The 16627-nt window shown below is 43.2% G+C and overlaps 1 protein-coding gene and 1 non-coding gene across 3 annotated transcripts in view; both read left to right on the plus strand.

Moving 5' to 3' along the window:
* Positions 1-4242: 4242 nt before the first annotated feature.
* On the plus strand, positions 4243-4541 carry LOC147705774 (signal recognition particle RNA). The gene has a single exon (XR_015298631.1).
* A 553-nt stretch (positions 4542-5094) lies between these two features.
* The window catches only part of MANBAL (mannosidase beta like), a 97117-nt gene continuing 85584 nt past the window's right edge, over positions 5095-16627 (plus strand). Inside the window, exons 1-2 of one of the 2 annotated variants that reach the window (XM_086928979.1) lie at positions 5095-5187; positions 8628-8823. In XM_086928979.1, the coding sequence (XP_086785105.1) occupies positions 8674-8823 (150 nt within the window). In that variant the 5' untranslated portion in view covers positions 5095-5187; positions 8628-8673. Of the gene's footprint in view, positions 5192-8627; positions 8824-16627 lie in introns of both variants that reach the window. The other variant, XM_086928980.1, reaches the window with a different exon arrangement.

Raw genomic sequence — 16627 nt, forward strand, 5'->3', positions numbered from 1 at the left:
CTGACTTTGGAACAAAGATAACAAGCCATGAAGAGCACACTCTTCGCCTGGAAATACTGAACTATGCCGTTCAAGCCGCAGGCCCAAGCCTGATTGTGGATGCTTAAAGACTTTTGTAAATAAATAAGAAAAAGAAGATTACCTAGCGCCTAGGAAGCAGAAATTCTTAGGGACCTTCCCATAAGTTGACGGAGAAGGGCTAGGGTTGTCTGTGTTGAAGCTTTTAAAGACTTTTGCAAAGGAGTTGCCAGCTTCCAGTTGTGGGGTTCTAAAGACTGAAGGAACAAAAGAGACTGTAAAGGGACGAGAAGAAAAGAGCTTTGTGTTGAAATAAGAAAGAGAATCCTACCGTCTGACGAGATGGAAGCAGGCACCCCGAGTCATAGGGCCAAATGTATAATAGGCACACTAATTATAGGAGTGATACTTCTGATAGCTTTAGTCGTAACAGTTTCATATGTAGTGGGACATGAGGGGGAGGCAAGGGTACCAGATGAGAGGTCTGTAGTGACACCAAAACCCACTGTTGCTGGTGAGCAAGGAGAAAATATACAGGAAAAGGCGTTATTAGCAGCAGAAGCCCGCAGATTACATATGGATGAGTCCCAAGGTGACTTTAGGTCAAACGCTTATGCTAAACTTCTGTATGAATACGTGGATGCCATGGAGGTTAAGGACTGCTATGTTTGCATGCAGTTGCCGGCGTCTGTAGATGAAGGCATTAGATACCATCACCTCCCGCTGACATATGGCATTACATGTAGCTTATTGCTTAGTATATTTTATGGGAGAGATAGTTTTGAATACTATTTCTCCAATTATGATTCAGTGTTACCAGAAGTCCCAAATTACAAACAAATGAATAAATGGGACTACTGGAAGAGTGAAGACAGATTGGCCAAGTTTTTCATCCCTTGGATTACCTTAGATACTTCACATGCCCGCAGAAATAATTTGACATGCAAGGTGTCAGAGGTCGAGAAAAAGTTTATAGGGCAGGTGGATGATCGATACAGAAGGCAGAAGATTTTGAAAAAATCAGGACAATGGAAAACGGATTGGACCGAGGAAGAGAAGGCACACAAGAGAAAGGGTAGTAGTGGTCCAATAGCTTTGGATAAAGCGCAGAGAGGAAAGTTATGTCTTCACAGAGCCAAAACGTATTATGAAAATGTATACGTAGGAGAAGTCAGTTGTGAACATGCTTTCAATTTAGAGTATTATACAAAGGATTTCTTGAAAGGAATGCAAGTAATTCCAAATGTGTATTTTGTGTGTGGAAGAAATGCTTACGTGAGACTGCCTGACAACTGGTATGGCTCATGTTATTTGGCAATTATCTTCCCCAAAATATACCATGCCCAAGACTTAGAGATCATCGAGGGCAAGGCTTCAGTAAGGGGGAGAAGAGACCTGGGAGATGCAGAAATGGTTGGAGATGTATTTGGAGCCGTATTTCCTCTTTTAGGACTGATCCTTAATGATGTCAAAATTAGACGACTGGCAACAGTCGTAGACAGGTTGTCTGCTAGCACTGCAAGGTCCTTAATGCTGGTGGAAGGAGAGATGCAATCGATAAGGGCCATGGTACTCCAAAACCGTCTTGCATTAGACGTCCTGCTAGCAAAGGAGGGCGGAGTCTGTAAGGCTTTGAAGGTCCAGGAATGTTGTACTTACATTCCAGACAATTCAAAGCCCCTGGAGAAAGTTATCATGAATATAACTAATATCCACAAGGAGATCGAAGACCTAAGTAGAGAAAATGTTTGGGAAAAGGTGGGCCATGGAATGGGTGACGTTGGAGGTTGGTTCGCCAACTTGGGAAAGAGCTTCGTATGGTATGTGCTGAAACCTATCATCATAATATTGATCTGTGTGATCACGTTGTGGGGATTGGTGAGGGCATACAAATGGTATAGATCAAAGAGATTGGAGAGAGCCCAGAGAGAGCAGCTACAGAGATTGGCTGCAATACAAGACAATCAGTATAGGAGCCTGAGGGCTCTGGAAACACAGAAGCGAGGAACATTAGCAATTAGTTCAGTTTAAATGTTAGTGATGACCCCTGGAGGTCATCAAAGGGGGGAACTGAGAGAGCGCAAACTGAACGAATTGTAGCAGTACATCACACCTACACGTAGTACGCACAATCATGAAGAGAAATGCCATGAGTGCTAACATTATATTCACTTATATTCCGAAATGTGTAGTTAATCCAGAGATTTATGTAGAAGTGGAACTAATGCAGAAATGTATGCACATGTATAACCTTATTAGACGTGATTAATCCTGAATCCATGTCGTGTAGCTGCTAAAATGAAAGAATGACATGCTGTAAGCACAGAACGGAGTAGGCCTCAGGGCCAGAGCTGAAAGGGTTTGGGAAAGGTATTCATTTGCACGACGTGGATTACACTAAATGATATTTAGTAGTTAGGTATGCAATAGGTTTATATTATATAGATGTGTTTATATAATCATAAAGCAGACTATTAACATGATGTTGATTAATGAAGGATTTGAAGAATATAATCACTATGAGAAATGTTGTAGGCCTGAAATGTTTAGCCATGTTTGATTTACACGTATTAGTATGAGCCAAGTGCGCCGAGACGGAATGTTGCAAACTTCTGTTAGAAGTTTATGAGAATTGGGATCCTGGCTGCAGATGTCTGTCTACAAATGGGAAGGGGGATCCAATTATACGCGGAATGAATAGAAGGTTGTTCAGGGAAATGAACCAGACCTGGAGGAGGGTTTAGGAATGTTTGAGGGGTATCAGCGGGCCGGAGAAGAGTCTGAGAAGCAAGGTCAACTCTAACGCACGAGGCCCCAATGAAGAAAACCATGGAAAAAGCCAGAAGCGACATCACGTGAGGGGCGTCTCTCGAGGGGCGTCTCAAATGAGATTGTGTTTTTTGTATTAGGGACAGCATCCCTGGGTGGAGTTAGAGCAGACGCCTGAGGACCCTTTAGAGAGCGGATGGGTAGGCAGAGAGGGGTCATGACCGGCGATTATAGGTTTTCATCTAGAGACTAAGAGTGGGTGATCTCCCTAGGGAGTCATTCACAGCTGACACCTTTTGGTAGGTTGGGATTCTGTTAAGTAGGGATACCATCCAGAGCAGGGTAGGGACAGCCTAACCTGACCCTTTTACTCCGCCTGTAAATGATTGAGAGATCACAATATGTGTCTATGCTTGCAGCTCTATTAATATTGGAGCTAGTTTTGGTAGTTTTCTTTGCTCGCCTGAGGGTTTTCAGAGAGCACATGTATGTAATCGTACCCATGTATCTGGTGAATATTATGCTGAGATGCTTGTACTTACAACTTACCCTAACTTTATAATAAATCCTTGAAAGCTAGAAGTTGTTTGTGGTTCTTCCGAGCGGAGTCCATTATTGATTGAACTAACCTGGTAAGAGATGCACCTTCTTTCCTCAAAGACAGGCAACAAAGGTTCAGTCGACCAGAACGGGGTTTAGATCAAAGGTGATAAGATAGCGATCAAAATCCCGCCCCCGCATAATCGAAATACAGATAGACCTTGAAGAGCAAAGTTAAGTATGAATATTACCGACTTTTTACCAAAACGTTTGGAAGTACCAGTGTCCGGTTCGTTACTGATCTAAAACTTCAATTATTTTTCTCTTTAAAAAACAGGGCTCACTTCCTCAGTCTATCGTCCCTTCATAAGAGATACGTGGGAAACAAGTACAACCCCAAAACATGTCGTAAATAAATGCAGCTCAAGGTAAAATAATCGCAGTTGGAGAAAAAGGTATTTTATTCGCTGGTACGCAGTCAAGGGCTAGTTGGAAGTATACAGGGTATCAAGAAATAGCAGATCAGAACATCGCGTTAGTCGGAGCACCTGCTGTTAGTTCGGCTGTGGGGGCCTCGGTCTCAGGAATTTTGAAGCTGACAAATGGGGAAAATAGATGCAATTTACAATGAAGAAAGAGAACCCTCCTTAAAGTGTCACTAATTGTGCTGCTCGTATTTCTTTAAAATAACTTAATTAACTTTACAGTGAAATAATTAAAACAATGACATGTTTATGCCTACAATAGAGAGTAGAGGGCACAAAAGCCACAACGACATAATATCAGGGACAGTTTTCGTATTGAACAGTCCTGTTCTTCCCTGTCTTTCTCTTCAAGAAGCAACAGATGGCGCTATAACTATAGCAACATCTCCTCAGCACAAGATCAAGTACTAAAATGCCAGCAATGAATTTCGCCGGGCGCGGTGGCGTGTGCCTGTAATCCCAGCTGCTGGGAGGCTGAGGCTGTCGGATCGCTTGAGTCCAGGAGTTCTGGGCTGCTGTGTGCTATGTCGATCGGGTGTCCACACTAAGTTCGGTATCAATATGGTGATTTCACGGGAGCGTGGAACAACCAGGTTGCCTAAGGCGGGGTGAATCGGCCCAGGTCGGAAACGGAGCAGGTCAAAACCCCCGTGCTGATCAGTAGTGGGATCGCGCCTGTGAATAGCCACTGTAAACCAGCCTGGTCAATACAGTGAGACACAGCCTTTTAATATGTCACTTTTAGACGTATTTTTTGTTTTACAAAATATGCGTGTACCATTTCGAGATTATCAATCAAATAATACATAGAACCATAGACATAGGAAAAATACTCACTGATTAGCAGTAAATATATTCGATGGTTGCACAGATTGCATAGACAGGAAAAGGGACACTGGAAAGTCCTACGGCGTATATAGTAGGAAATTAAAGGTGACTTGTGATGCTTTTACTAACGTGTTTATACAAAATCATAAATAAAGCGTTTGATATTCGAAAACAGAATGAGGCGAGTAGCCATCTTAGACTGGTGCTCATTAGAATGGCCTGGGCAGCAAATGAATATGCGGAGTAAGGAGCGCATTTAATTATTAAAATCAAAGTAAGATTGGTAAGTGAATTACATTACATAACCACAGGCTATATTATATATATAAAAATGAAATAAACCGTTTGCTTGCGCTCCTACTTATCAAAACAAACTGAACCTTTCCCATTATAACATGGCCGTATTTGATGTCGCCGCTGGGAGGTTTGTGAGCCTATTACAGTCCTCTCTCTGTTTTTACCGCAGCCCCGTCTATGCAGCTGGAGTTTCTTGCTGTTTGGTTCGGGTGGCAATCTATTAACTGCTCTCTAGAGGTGGTGCAGGCAGGTAGGTGGGCAAGTCTTATCTCTTATGTTTTGTTCGTACCCGCTTTATATTTCAAGCTCTGTTTTTTATTGTGGCTTCGTGAACCCCTTAGCTGCAGTTCCAGTTTGCAATTATTTTCTCGTTTGTGAAATGTGACCTACCAGGTTTACCTAACCCCCAGATGAAATCTGAAGTAAAGGCACATGTATATTCAGATTTGGAAATCTTGAATCTAAGAGACCTTTATTCCGTAACTGACCTGGACACAATGAAGGCAAGTGTAAAAATGTATTATTTTGTTGACGGACATGTCTGTATTTTGTCGTTCGACACATTGGGTGATGGCAGAGCTCTGTCTCCCCAGATGCTGGGGTCGGATTGTGCCAAAGTCACATGTGTGTCCACGCCGATGCTGTGGCCGATTGTGATTTAATTGGACTTGGGTACGTTGAAGACGTAGAGAGAAAGGAAGACACAGACCAATGCAAAAACACTGAGTGAGGCAGATGGGAAGATAGATTGCGAATGCAATAAAGATACATTGACATAGAATCTGGTAATGATGGATAGTCCATAATTAGATTTATTAAAACGTCGTTAGAACTCCAGTGTTTGCCTATCTCTCTTTTTCTTTCCCGTGCTCTACCTGTCTTTGTTGTGTGTCTATCGCTCCTTCTCTCTTTCTCTCGCAGTCTGTCCATCTTTCTGTTTTTTTCTTTCTGTAGCGCTCTCTTGCTGGCTCTTAGTATGTCTCTCCCTGTCTTTTTCTCCCGTCCTGGCTCTGTCTTTCTTAGTCACTGTCTTTCTTTTGCTTTATCTCTTTTGCTTTATCTCTTTTATGCCTCTCTGCCTCCCTTTATCTCCTCATCTTTCTCTAGACATCTGTCACTCTGAGTCTCTCTCCCTGTCTCTCCATCTGTCTTTTCTGCCTCTTCCTGTCTGTCTTCTTTCTCCCTCTCTCTGTATCCTTGTCTCTGACTTTCTCTTTTCTCCCTATCTTTGACTTTTGTCCTGCTCTGCCTGTCTCTCATTATCTCCCTCTGTCCATATCTGGAATTCCTCATTTCTGTCCCAGATTTTCTTTCTTTCTACATCTCCCTCTACCGCCGCCCCCTCCCTGCTGTTTATTTCTCTCTCTTCTAGGCACCGAGCTATGGGTGTTCTTAATCATAATGTCATGGACAAGCTACAAATGTTCGGTGCTAAGTGTTATTTTTGCAGTGCACGTATAGTGAAAAACGTCTGACATGAACTGATGTGAATGACATGGGCAGTAACACTGCAGAGCTTTCTATGCTTAATTTTTGTGTTACTTTAAAACTGGAAAGCTTTGGTTGTGAACATTCACACGTTTTTTGAAATAAAAGAATTTTTTATTTTTGTGTCACGAGCTTCTCAAGCATTCTGCTGGCTCTGAAGGGATAAGAGTGTTTTTGGGTTACTTCTTCCCCCACACCCACATGGATATTAGTCAATTTGTTGGCAAGTGTTTGGCACAGAAGCTTGGATACACTTCTGTAGTCAAATGGGTTTAGCAGGTGGTGTTGGTTTCACATTCTGATGGAAGGCCAACTTCGAAAGTAGGTACTTGAGTTAGTCCCACCTCATCAAAGTTATGTGTTCAAGGACACTTGTGTGCTCTTCCTTTCTCTATAATTCCCTTGACTGGTATTATTTGGGGGGGGGTCTTAGATATTGACTGTACACAAGTATTGTGTGATGCTATGAAGATTAACATTTCTTGAAGCTAATAATTTGCTCCACAAGGATAAACACCCAGACGCCATGGGAAAGGCATGCAGTGTAAGTAAATATCCACAAATCTAGAGAAGCATAACAAAACACACATCTGTTTATCATCACGCATACATAAATATGCTTCCCAAACTGATTTGATCACTTGTGGAATGCAGAATTGCAAAGTGTCCTTTGTCATTGTAAGTCCACCTGCACATCTTTCTGTCAGGTGAACAGTATCCACTGGCTACCATATCAGAGTATTTGTCGTACATCAACTAATCTTGTACACAGGGGAGTAAGCCAAGAGTTTGCACTTTCCAAGTGAACAAGTTACTGGAGGGCAGTTCGGAGATTAATTTTATATGGCACAGTCAAGTTTTCAAGCATGATGAAATAATTGCTAGCAAACACAAGGAGATGATGAACGGAGCGTGGAAACTTTTCAGACACTCACCCCCAGTCACGGATCTGGGTTGAATCCATCATCATTCTTTAGCTCATTTTGTCACCTCAGTTCAGACCCAGCTATATGCAAATCAGTCTTTACCCTGTGCCTCATGTGAACATTCCAGCCCGAACTGCCAAGCCAGGTCTTCCCTGAACCAGAAACCAGCATCCTGGGACCGGTTTCTGGGTAACACCATTCATCAGCCACGCTAGCTTGAATGCAGTGCCAAAGACCCATGTTTGGGCATACCCTGCCAACGTAGGGCTAACAAAGCACACACAAGGAGATGATGGACGGAGCGCTGAAACTTTTCAGACACTCACACCCAGTCACGGACTGTTCCCGTTGAAAACAGACTCAAGACTGATTTGCATATGGCTGGGTTCATACTGGAATGGCATGGTGAGCAAAAAAACAATAGATTTAGGCCCAATCTCTGAACTGGGGTGAATGTATGGCATTGTTCTGCATTCTGTCCATCAATTGTTATTTTAGCATTTGTCACCCAGAGTGGGACAGGTATGCCCAGACTTGGGTCCCGTGCTATTCATGCCACTGGAGTCAAGCTATTCTGGCTGATGCGGGGTAAATCCGCGAAACCGGTCCTAGGATGCTTGTTTCCAGTCTAGGGTGAACCTGGTCTGGCAGTTCGGCCTAGACTCTTCCCATTGGGCGAAGTCCTTGTCCATCACTGAAAGTTCATAAAACTCTGAGACTGTTGGAATATTGCTTGATATGATTCTGTCTGTTTCCGTATACAACTACATTGTGATCTTTTTAAAGCAAGTTGAATACTAGCATTAAGAGTAATATGATTAATAGACCATGTTCTCTTGCATCCTAGTAGGCTGCCCCAGGACGCAAATTATAAGGGAGCAAAGCAACTTGTGTGTAGGGGTTGCATGTTTGCTAGAGGCTTCTGATGCTCTGACCAAATGCTGGGGTCTGACATTGTAGGATTCCCTTTGTGCCACATTTTTCAATGTTCATGTACAGTGTGTTACGGTTTGCTTAGAGGAGTTGGATATGTGGATCATTATTGTTAAACTGAGGCTGACAATAGCAATCCCACTCTTCTTCTATGTTCCCTTGCCATACTGCATCTGTTTGCTAGCAAATTGAGCGCATGGCTCATTTACTTCTACTGGAATCATGTTTTACTCAATGGCGTAGTGTTAGGAGTCTGTGTATCCATATGCAGATATTGTTTGCAGGCTTTTCACAATGGGAAATTGAAGTCTGCCCTCATAGTGACAAGTATTTCTCTCTGCAGAGACCATAGGATCTTTGGTTGAGAAGTAAGGGGGAATCGTTTTGCCATGGCGGCGGAGTTGGACCTTTCTCCCCCTGACATCCCAGAACCCACGTTTCTGGAGAATCTACTGCACAATGGGCTTTTTCTAGGAGCTATTTTCCAGCTGGTATGCATCCTGGCCATCATTTATCCCACTTCCAAGTCCCCACAGACGGTAAGTGAGTTAAATATTTTACATGTTTGCCTAACTGCATTTTCATTTGGGAACTCAATCTTATTTCTCCCCAGTGCGCTGCACTGGTATCCCTCTTGTTGTGCTTTTGGTCCACCCCTGAAGTCTATATTATGTATTCCTGTGACTTCTATCGAAAGCAAAGATAACATTGGAAACACCACCCAACCTAAAACTAACAACTCTCTAGGCATCCCTAGAGAAAAATCTGGAGGGCGGTTCCACTCTATTAATCTACCACCAGAAGCACTACCGTACGTAGTGGTGCTAACAGGAGTACCTCCCCTAAAAGACGGAAAAAGAGAACATGAAGGGGAGTTAAGGAACAAATGCGTCCAATGGTTAAGGACCAATAAACCATTGCCCATACACATGTCTGGGGAAATATTATCTGTTAGAAGGGGGCAGTGGATAGGAAATGGTGCAAAAACGATAGCAGGGGACGTAATCGCAATAAACTTCAGGGACACTTCGGTAGTCACCCATATATGTAATTCCCCCTCGATGGCACAACAAACAAACATATACCCCCTACCTCTATCATATTTCTATCCCTTGCATCCAAAACATGGACTGCCGTATACAAATAGGGCACGAGCAAACATGGCCCCACACCCCATGCAGTTCCATAGAGCAGAAAATTGGCAGGCACCTTGGCAGGCACCACCCTTCTATGACCCAATAGTCGCAATGCATGCACACTGGAATAGGTTCTGCACCTTGGAAAATGTTGATTGACTCCAACTAAATAGGGAACTCAATCCAAGTCTGACGAAGGACAGCGCTACGAAAAGCAGGCAAAAACTAGGCTACTCGCCCCCTACTATCTTAACAGACCAAAGAAGTGCACCTATTGTATCCATGGATGAACACCCATTAGTGAACATTAATGATAATCTAAAGTCTGGACAGAACACCGCGTCCTGGGAAGGTTCTTCACTAAACAAAATGGGCACCTCAGTGACATTGGGAGAGGTTCCAGCCAGCCACTCCATGACCGCTAGTAAACAAAAAGCGGAGGTTGAGCAAGGCATAAAAATCTTATCATGGAACATTGCAGGGATAGCAGCCAAACATAATGTGAAGGAGTGGAGAGAGTTTGTAACCAATTTCCACATCATCTGCCTACAGGAAACCTGGACTGTTGACCACAGTCAATTTCCACTAGATGGGTTTAAAAGTTTCGGGGTCCCCGCAGTAAAAGCACCATCTGGAAGAGCTATGGGTGGATTAATCATATATGTGGACCTTCGCATCCAGGGGCACTGGTCAAACCTAAATTGTGCCTCCAAAAATATGCAAGCAATCGGCTTTTCACACAAAGGTCTAAAAATCATCCTGATAAACTGGTATAACTCGGTGGGCACACGGAATAAAAATAAAACCTTGAAAGAACTGGATGAATATTTCAAAAACCTATCTTCATCTAACCACGCCAAGGGTGTACCATACACGATTTTAGCAGGGGATTTCAATTGTCACCTTTGCGAAAAACTAAGACCCATAAACAAGGATTGGTCAAGGTGCACGGAGGAAAAGGGGCCCCACTTTGCCCACACCGTCGAAGGAAAGGAGATGGAGAACTTCACTAAGAGGCATAATTTATCGCCCATAATGGACCTGATAAAGATAGATAATAAGAAGGAACCTAACCCAACGTACAAAGGAAGAGGCTGTCACTCTTATATAGACTTTATCATGGTGTCCCCAACACTCAAAAAATGGATCACAAACTTTGATATCACTCTGAGCCCCTTCAGTGACCATAACCCACTGAAGATGAACCTTATATGCATAAACCTCAGAGAAGGAGTGGGTGCACCTGAAGCCTTAGAACAGGTAACTGCACAGGGGAGAAGGCTTAAATGGGCCAAGATAGATGGAGATAAATTCTATCTTGACCTTGTGATGAAGGGACAAGAACAACTAAAGATATGTCTGGATGAAAATGTGACCGGTCCAACTGTAGTTAGAGCATTTGAAGAAATTGCTAAACTTGTAGACAACCTACTGAAATCCTCACCCCGAACAGGACCAAAACAGCCCCTGATCCCACGTTGGTTTGACCACGATTGCACCAAGGCATTGAAAGACCTAAAAAAAAGCCTCACGGAACAACCGAAAGATAAAGCCAAGATTGCAGGGAAGAGAGCCATTTATAAAAAAGCTCTGAAAATACGTAAAAAATCCCTGCAACATCGAGCATGGGAGGATTTAAGGGAAGCAGCAGAGCGAGGCAATATGTCGGCTTTCTGGAGAACCATAAATGACCCATGTTTTAAAGACCCAAGAGGGCCAGACATAATAAACACCATTCTCCCTGAGCAATGGCGCAATCACTTTTGTGGTCTCTATAATCACACGGGGGCCACACCACAAGAAAAAGGGACAAAACCACCAACACCTACAGGTCTAGTGTTCTCTTTAAAAGAAACAAAATCAGCCATTCATGGGCTGTCAAAAAATAAAGCTCCCGGCCCAGACGGCATCCCCCCCGATCTCTACCTGAGCAACATTGAATTGTGGGCACCCGTTCTCACCAGGGTATTGAACGAGGCAGTAGTGGCAGGACTGCCCCGCTCCTGGTCCTCCGCAACCATTGTCCCCATCTACAAAAAGGGCAGTCGGGACGACCCCCAATGTTATCGCCCAATCTCTCTGATAGATGTTACGGCAAAAGTTTTGGGACGTGTTATTTTAAATCGTCTGCAATCCTGGGCAGAGGACCATCATATTTTAACTGATGTACAGTACGGATTCAGAGAAGGGAGATCCACAACAGACCAATGCTTAAACCTATATCTCCTTACCTCTAAATACACCATCGCAGCCAAGGGGACTATTTATATGGGTTTTATGGATCTCTCAGCGGCCTTTGATCGCGTCAACAGACAGAAATTATGGGCCCTGATGATCTCCATGGGGGTGGATCATGAAGTAGTAGACATCTTAAAGGCTCTACACTGGGAGACTACGGCTACAGTCCGTTACAATAACGAAGGGATGAAGACTGAACCGTTTCCCTGCACAAGTGGAGTGCGGCAGGGCTGCATTTTAGCGCCTTTTTTATTCTCTTTGTACATAAATAACCTGGACAAAGAACTCACGGAATTGGAAGTGGATTGCCCTAAGATCGGCCAGCGTCCGGTACCCGTCCTCCTTTATGCGGACGACGCTGTGCTGCTAGCCCGTACGCCACTGGGACTACAAAAATTAATTGATGGGTTTGTAAATTTTATGAATTCTTTGGACCTTTCAGCAAACCTGGAAAAATCTTTTGTTATGACCACAGGCCGGAATCCAAAAAACAACTTCTCGTACAGCATAGGTAGCCACAAGCTGGGAACAGTTAAGACATTTTCCTACCTTGGTGTCCTCTTTGACGAGAAATTAGAATTCTAAAATCTGGCGGAAAAACATGCATCCAAATTGGTGGCCTCAGCGGGTGCTATAATGGCATTCGGAAGGAGGCTAAGCAGGTGGTCACCTGAACAGATATTAAACCTATACAAAGCTGTATCCTGCGCTAAAGCGGCATATGGAGCAGAAGTGTGGGGCTGCAAAATGAACCACATACAGCAGATACAAGCTGAGGAAAATAAATTCTTTAAAAGATTACTCAAGGTCCCTCAGAGCACCCCCGCACACATAACCCACTTGGAACTGGGAGAACCCTATATCGAGGACAAAATTAAGATTCGACCACTTATGGCCTGGATCAGGATATGGACAAACCCAGAGGCCTGCTTTAGCAGACAGATTATTACGGATTGCCTGAGCCGGGACAAATGGGAACAAATCACATGGCTAAAATACGTAAAGGACACCTTGGATTGTATTGGCTGTAAAGATCTGTTCATGACCCAGAGCAGATGACCGCACAGAATAAAACACTGCTTAAAAACTCATTCAATGCATGGTCAACAGCAAGGAGGGCGATCACTGAAAACAAAAAACCCTCGGTGGTGGCACATGGGTCAGTGGTATCTACAAACTTCAAAATGGAACCATACCTAGCGGTACTGTATAATGCGCAGGAAAGATTTTATATGACCAGGTTCCGCTTGAATTTACTACACCATCTATTGGCAGTTCCTGCAGGTTTCACATCTACTGTAGAGGCGAAGGGTTCCTGCGGCTGCGACTCTAGGTCTCCGCAGGACACCCTTCACTTATTTTTATTATGCCCTCTCTACTCAGAGCCAAGAAAGAAGTTTTTAGTTAGGATCCTGAAAAACCAAAAACTGAAGCACGCCAAAGCAGCCCTTCTATTTCTGCAAAAAGCATCAGATCCACATACTCTGCTAAGCGTTATAAGCTTCATTAAAGTTGCTATGAGATTGAGGAACACCAGGGAAACAACCGTATACTCCACTTGAACGCAGTCTGAAACCCCCACTGACTTATGATGACGTACTGTTTTTTATATATGAATCTTTTTTTTTAACTAAAAATTTTCTTGAAATTATTATTTTTTTTTTTTAAATGTTTTTTAACTGTGCTTTTTAAAACTGTATGTATTCTCTATGCACTTTAATGGTATCTTTGTAAGTACCGAATAAAGAATTTTGACTGACTGACTGACTTCTATTCTACCATTAAGAATTAAGAAAAAAGTAAGAACAGAGTCGACAGACATGCACCACACGAGAAGGAGAACTGAGGAGGAGTGTAAAACATGGTTGAGTTCTAAAGGCTGATTTAAGCAATCCAATCTTTCTTCCAAGTCTATCTCTACGAGGCAACATGTATGTTCCCTATCCTGTCCAAAAAAGTGACAAAACAAACAAAGAAGTTGTTCATTGGGCACTCTGGTCCATGCTTCTTGATTAGAAACATAGATACATCAGAGGAAATCTAGGGGTGATTGTTACAAATTGGCAAAGGAGGCGAAGCTAATGTTGCATGTAACCAGCGACCAGTATGGCTTGCATAAATGCCCTTAATTCTTTTCCTTTTGAATGAATTTAAATCTACTTTATGGCTCTGAGTGACTTAAATAAAGACTTTTGAATTGCTTCTAATAAGAATTATGTTAGTATTTAATACAGTAAGTAAATGTGGATGTTTAAACCCGCAAATGAGCATTACAATTTGAAGTGTGCAAGCCTTTTTATTAGATTTTAAAGTTATAGATTTTGGTTCTGGAATTTATCACATATTATAAATCTTCAAGTCCAAATTTTTATATAAAAGCCTGGGATTAAAATACATGTAGGTTACAGTTAAAATAACTGGAGAAGAGGCCACTGAAGAGGTCCAAGCTACCTTGAAGTGACTGTACAATTGATCTAAATGCAAAATCTTTCCAGTTGACGTGGGCGCGAGGAATGGCGAGAAATTTACACCCCAAACTTTACCTCATCAAAAAGACCATGCGTTGATGAATGGGAGATGGTATTTAACTTCAGTTCATGAGGCAATGCGTTCCCAAGGTAAGGCACCTCCCAGTACATGCAAAACACAATCAATTAGGAAGGGGTCTACTCAAAAACGGAGTTCTAATTCAGCAAAATTAATTTAAAGGATTTGTTACAAAAATTAAAAAGATGCGGTACAGAAATTATAAATGTAAATACATAAACTAATTACCATGATGTTTGTCAGCAAATCGATCTTTGCAGATAAGTGCAAATTCAGATCTGTTCTGAGTCTCAAGTGTGCAGCAAAATCAATAGAGAAATGGACAGCATTCCTTGCAGCACAGGAAAGTTTGCTGGTTCAACCCCAATATTGAGGGTTTATATACACAAATCTCGCATATTAAATCCCTAAAACTGCAAAATCATTGTGTTGTGTTATGTTATGTTATATTGCACTCAGAAAGCGCACGGATACTCGAGTGTCCCGGCGCGAAAGCCAACTGCAGACAACAAAGAGCAAGGCGCTAGAATGAGCTGTACGTTAATTAAAAAGCAAGGTCTTTAACCGCTTTTTAAACAGCCTGAGATCCTGAGTGTTTGGCAATTCAAAAGGAAGGGTGTTCCAGGCTTTGGGTGCCTTAAAAGAAAGAGAGCTACCCTCCGTACGTGCTAGGCGAAATCTGGGGATGACTGCAAGACATAATGCGGCTGATCGCAGTTGTCTTCGGGGAACGTAAAACTCAAAACGTCTTCTGAGATATAGTGGCACGGATTTATATAGAGCACAGTGGGCAAGGGTAAGGGCCTTGAACTGGACACGTTGCATCATGGAGAGCCAATGCAGATCCCGAAGATGTTGCCTTATACTTTATCTGCCAGGGATACCAAGCAACACTCTTGCTGCTGCGTTTTGAATGGTTTGCCGCTTTTTCAGCTGGTATCCCGGAAGGCTAATATAAAGTCCGTTGGCGTAATCCAGACACGACAAAATGAGGGCACAAGTCAACATATCCATGGACGGTCTGGGCAGTAATGGCAAGAATTTCCCAAGTGATTTCAGTGTGCCAAAGCGCACACCGGCCAGGTTTTTTTAAGCTGCCGCGGGGGGGGGGGGGGGGTAGACCTGTACAGAAGAACCTCAGACTTGCCCTAATTTCATTTAAGCTAAGCCCTTGCAAGCCAGTTAAAAACGTCTGAAAGGCAATTTTTGGCTAAATCCGGGGACAAATCTTTTTCCTTCCACGTAAAGAGGAGCTGAGTGTCATCGGCATAAGCTATGACCTTGGCTCCCAGCTCCTCCGCCAGATAGATATGGGTCTTGAAGTATACATTGAAGAGAAGGGGCTCAAAGTAGAGCCCTGTGGGACGCCCGTGGTCACCTTTCTTAGGGCTGAAACAAACGGGAGCAGCCATACCTGCTGTGTTTTGCCCTCTAAAAATGATTTAATCCAGTCTCAAGTTAAACCTGAGATTCCAATATTTGAGAGACGGGCCAAAAGTTGGCGAAGAAGCACTGTGTCGAAGGTGGCAGAGAGATCCAATAAAATCAAGGCTGCTCTGCCGCCTGCATCCACACAATCTCTTATAGCCTCTGCCATCTCAACAAGGGCCGTCTCTGTGCTGTATGTGGCCCTAAATCCCGATTGGGCTGGGTGGAGGGAACCGGATGACTCCATAAAATGAGAAAGTTGTTTGTAAACTGCCGTCTCGCACACTTTCGCCACAGCCGGGAGGAGTGAGATGGGTTGATAGCTAGCTAATGTAGCAGGATCTAAAGAGTGCTTTTTTAGCAGCTGGAGCAATTTCGCCTGTTTCCACTCTAGTAGAACAGTAGCCTTCTGAAGCGACATGTTAATAATGATGTTAACTTCGGAATTAACCACCTCAGCAGCTGCTGCTAATTGCCTCGCTAGACAAGGATCTGCTGCCGAACCAGATATAGAAGATTTGAGAATGGACAGGGAATCCTGCAAGGAAATGGGTATAAAGCCCGTCAAATAAAGAAGGTTTGAATCAGAGGCTGGGGCATTCTGAATAGGTAGCCACGTCTGCCCGTGAATACTAGTCCCACAGCTGTCTTGGATCATTTTAATCTTTTCTATAAAGAAACAGGACAGCTTCTCGCACCAAGAATTGGATGCCGGGAGGGCAATACACTACGCACATTCAGAAAACTCTGGACAATAGAGAACATTTATTTTGAGTTGTTTTTGGACTTAACAATACGCACTGTGTAGAAGCTACTTTTAGCCTTCTTGATGGCAGCATAGTACTCTCTCTGGGACTTCCTTAACACTATTGTAGCCAGTGGACAATATACCTGTCTACAACTGCGCTCCATTTTTTTACAGGATTGCTTTAACTCCTTGAGCTCGCTAGAGTGCCAAGGGTTGGAAGGGGTGCTTGTCACTTGCTTATTAGCA

Source organism: Lissotriton vulgaris, chromosome 7 (genome assembly GCF_964263255.1).
Source record: "Lissotriton vulgaris chromosome 7, aLisVul1.2, whole genome shotgun sequence".
Classification (NCBI taxonomy): domain Eukaryota; kingdom Metazoa; phylum Chordata; class Amphibia; order Caudata; family Salamandridae; genus Lissotriton; species Lissotriton vulgaris.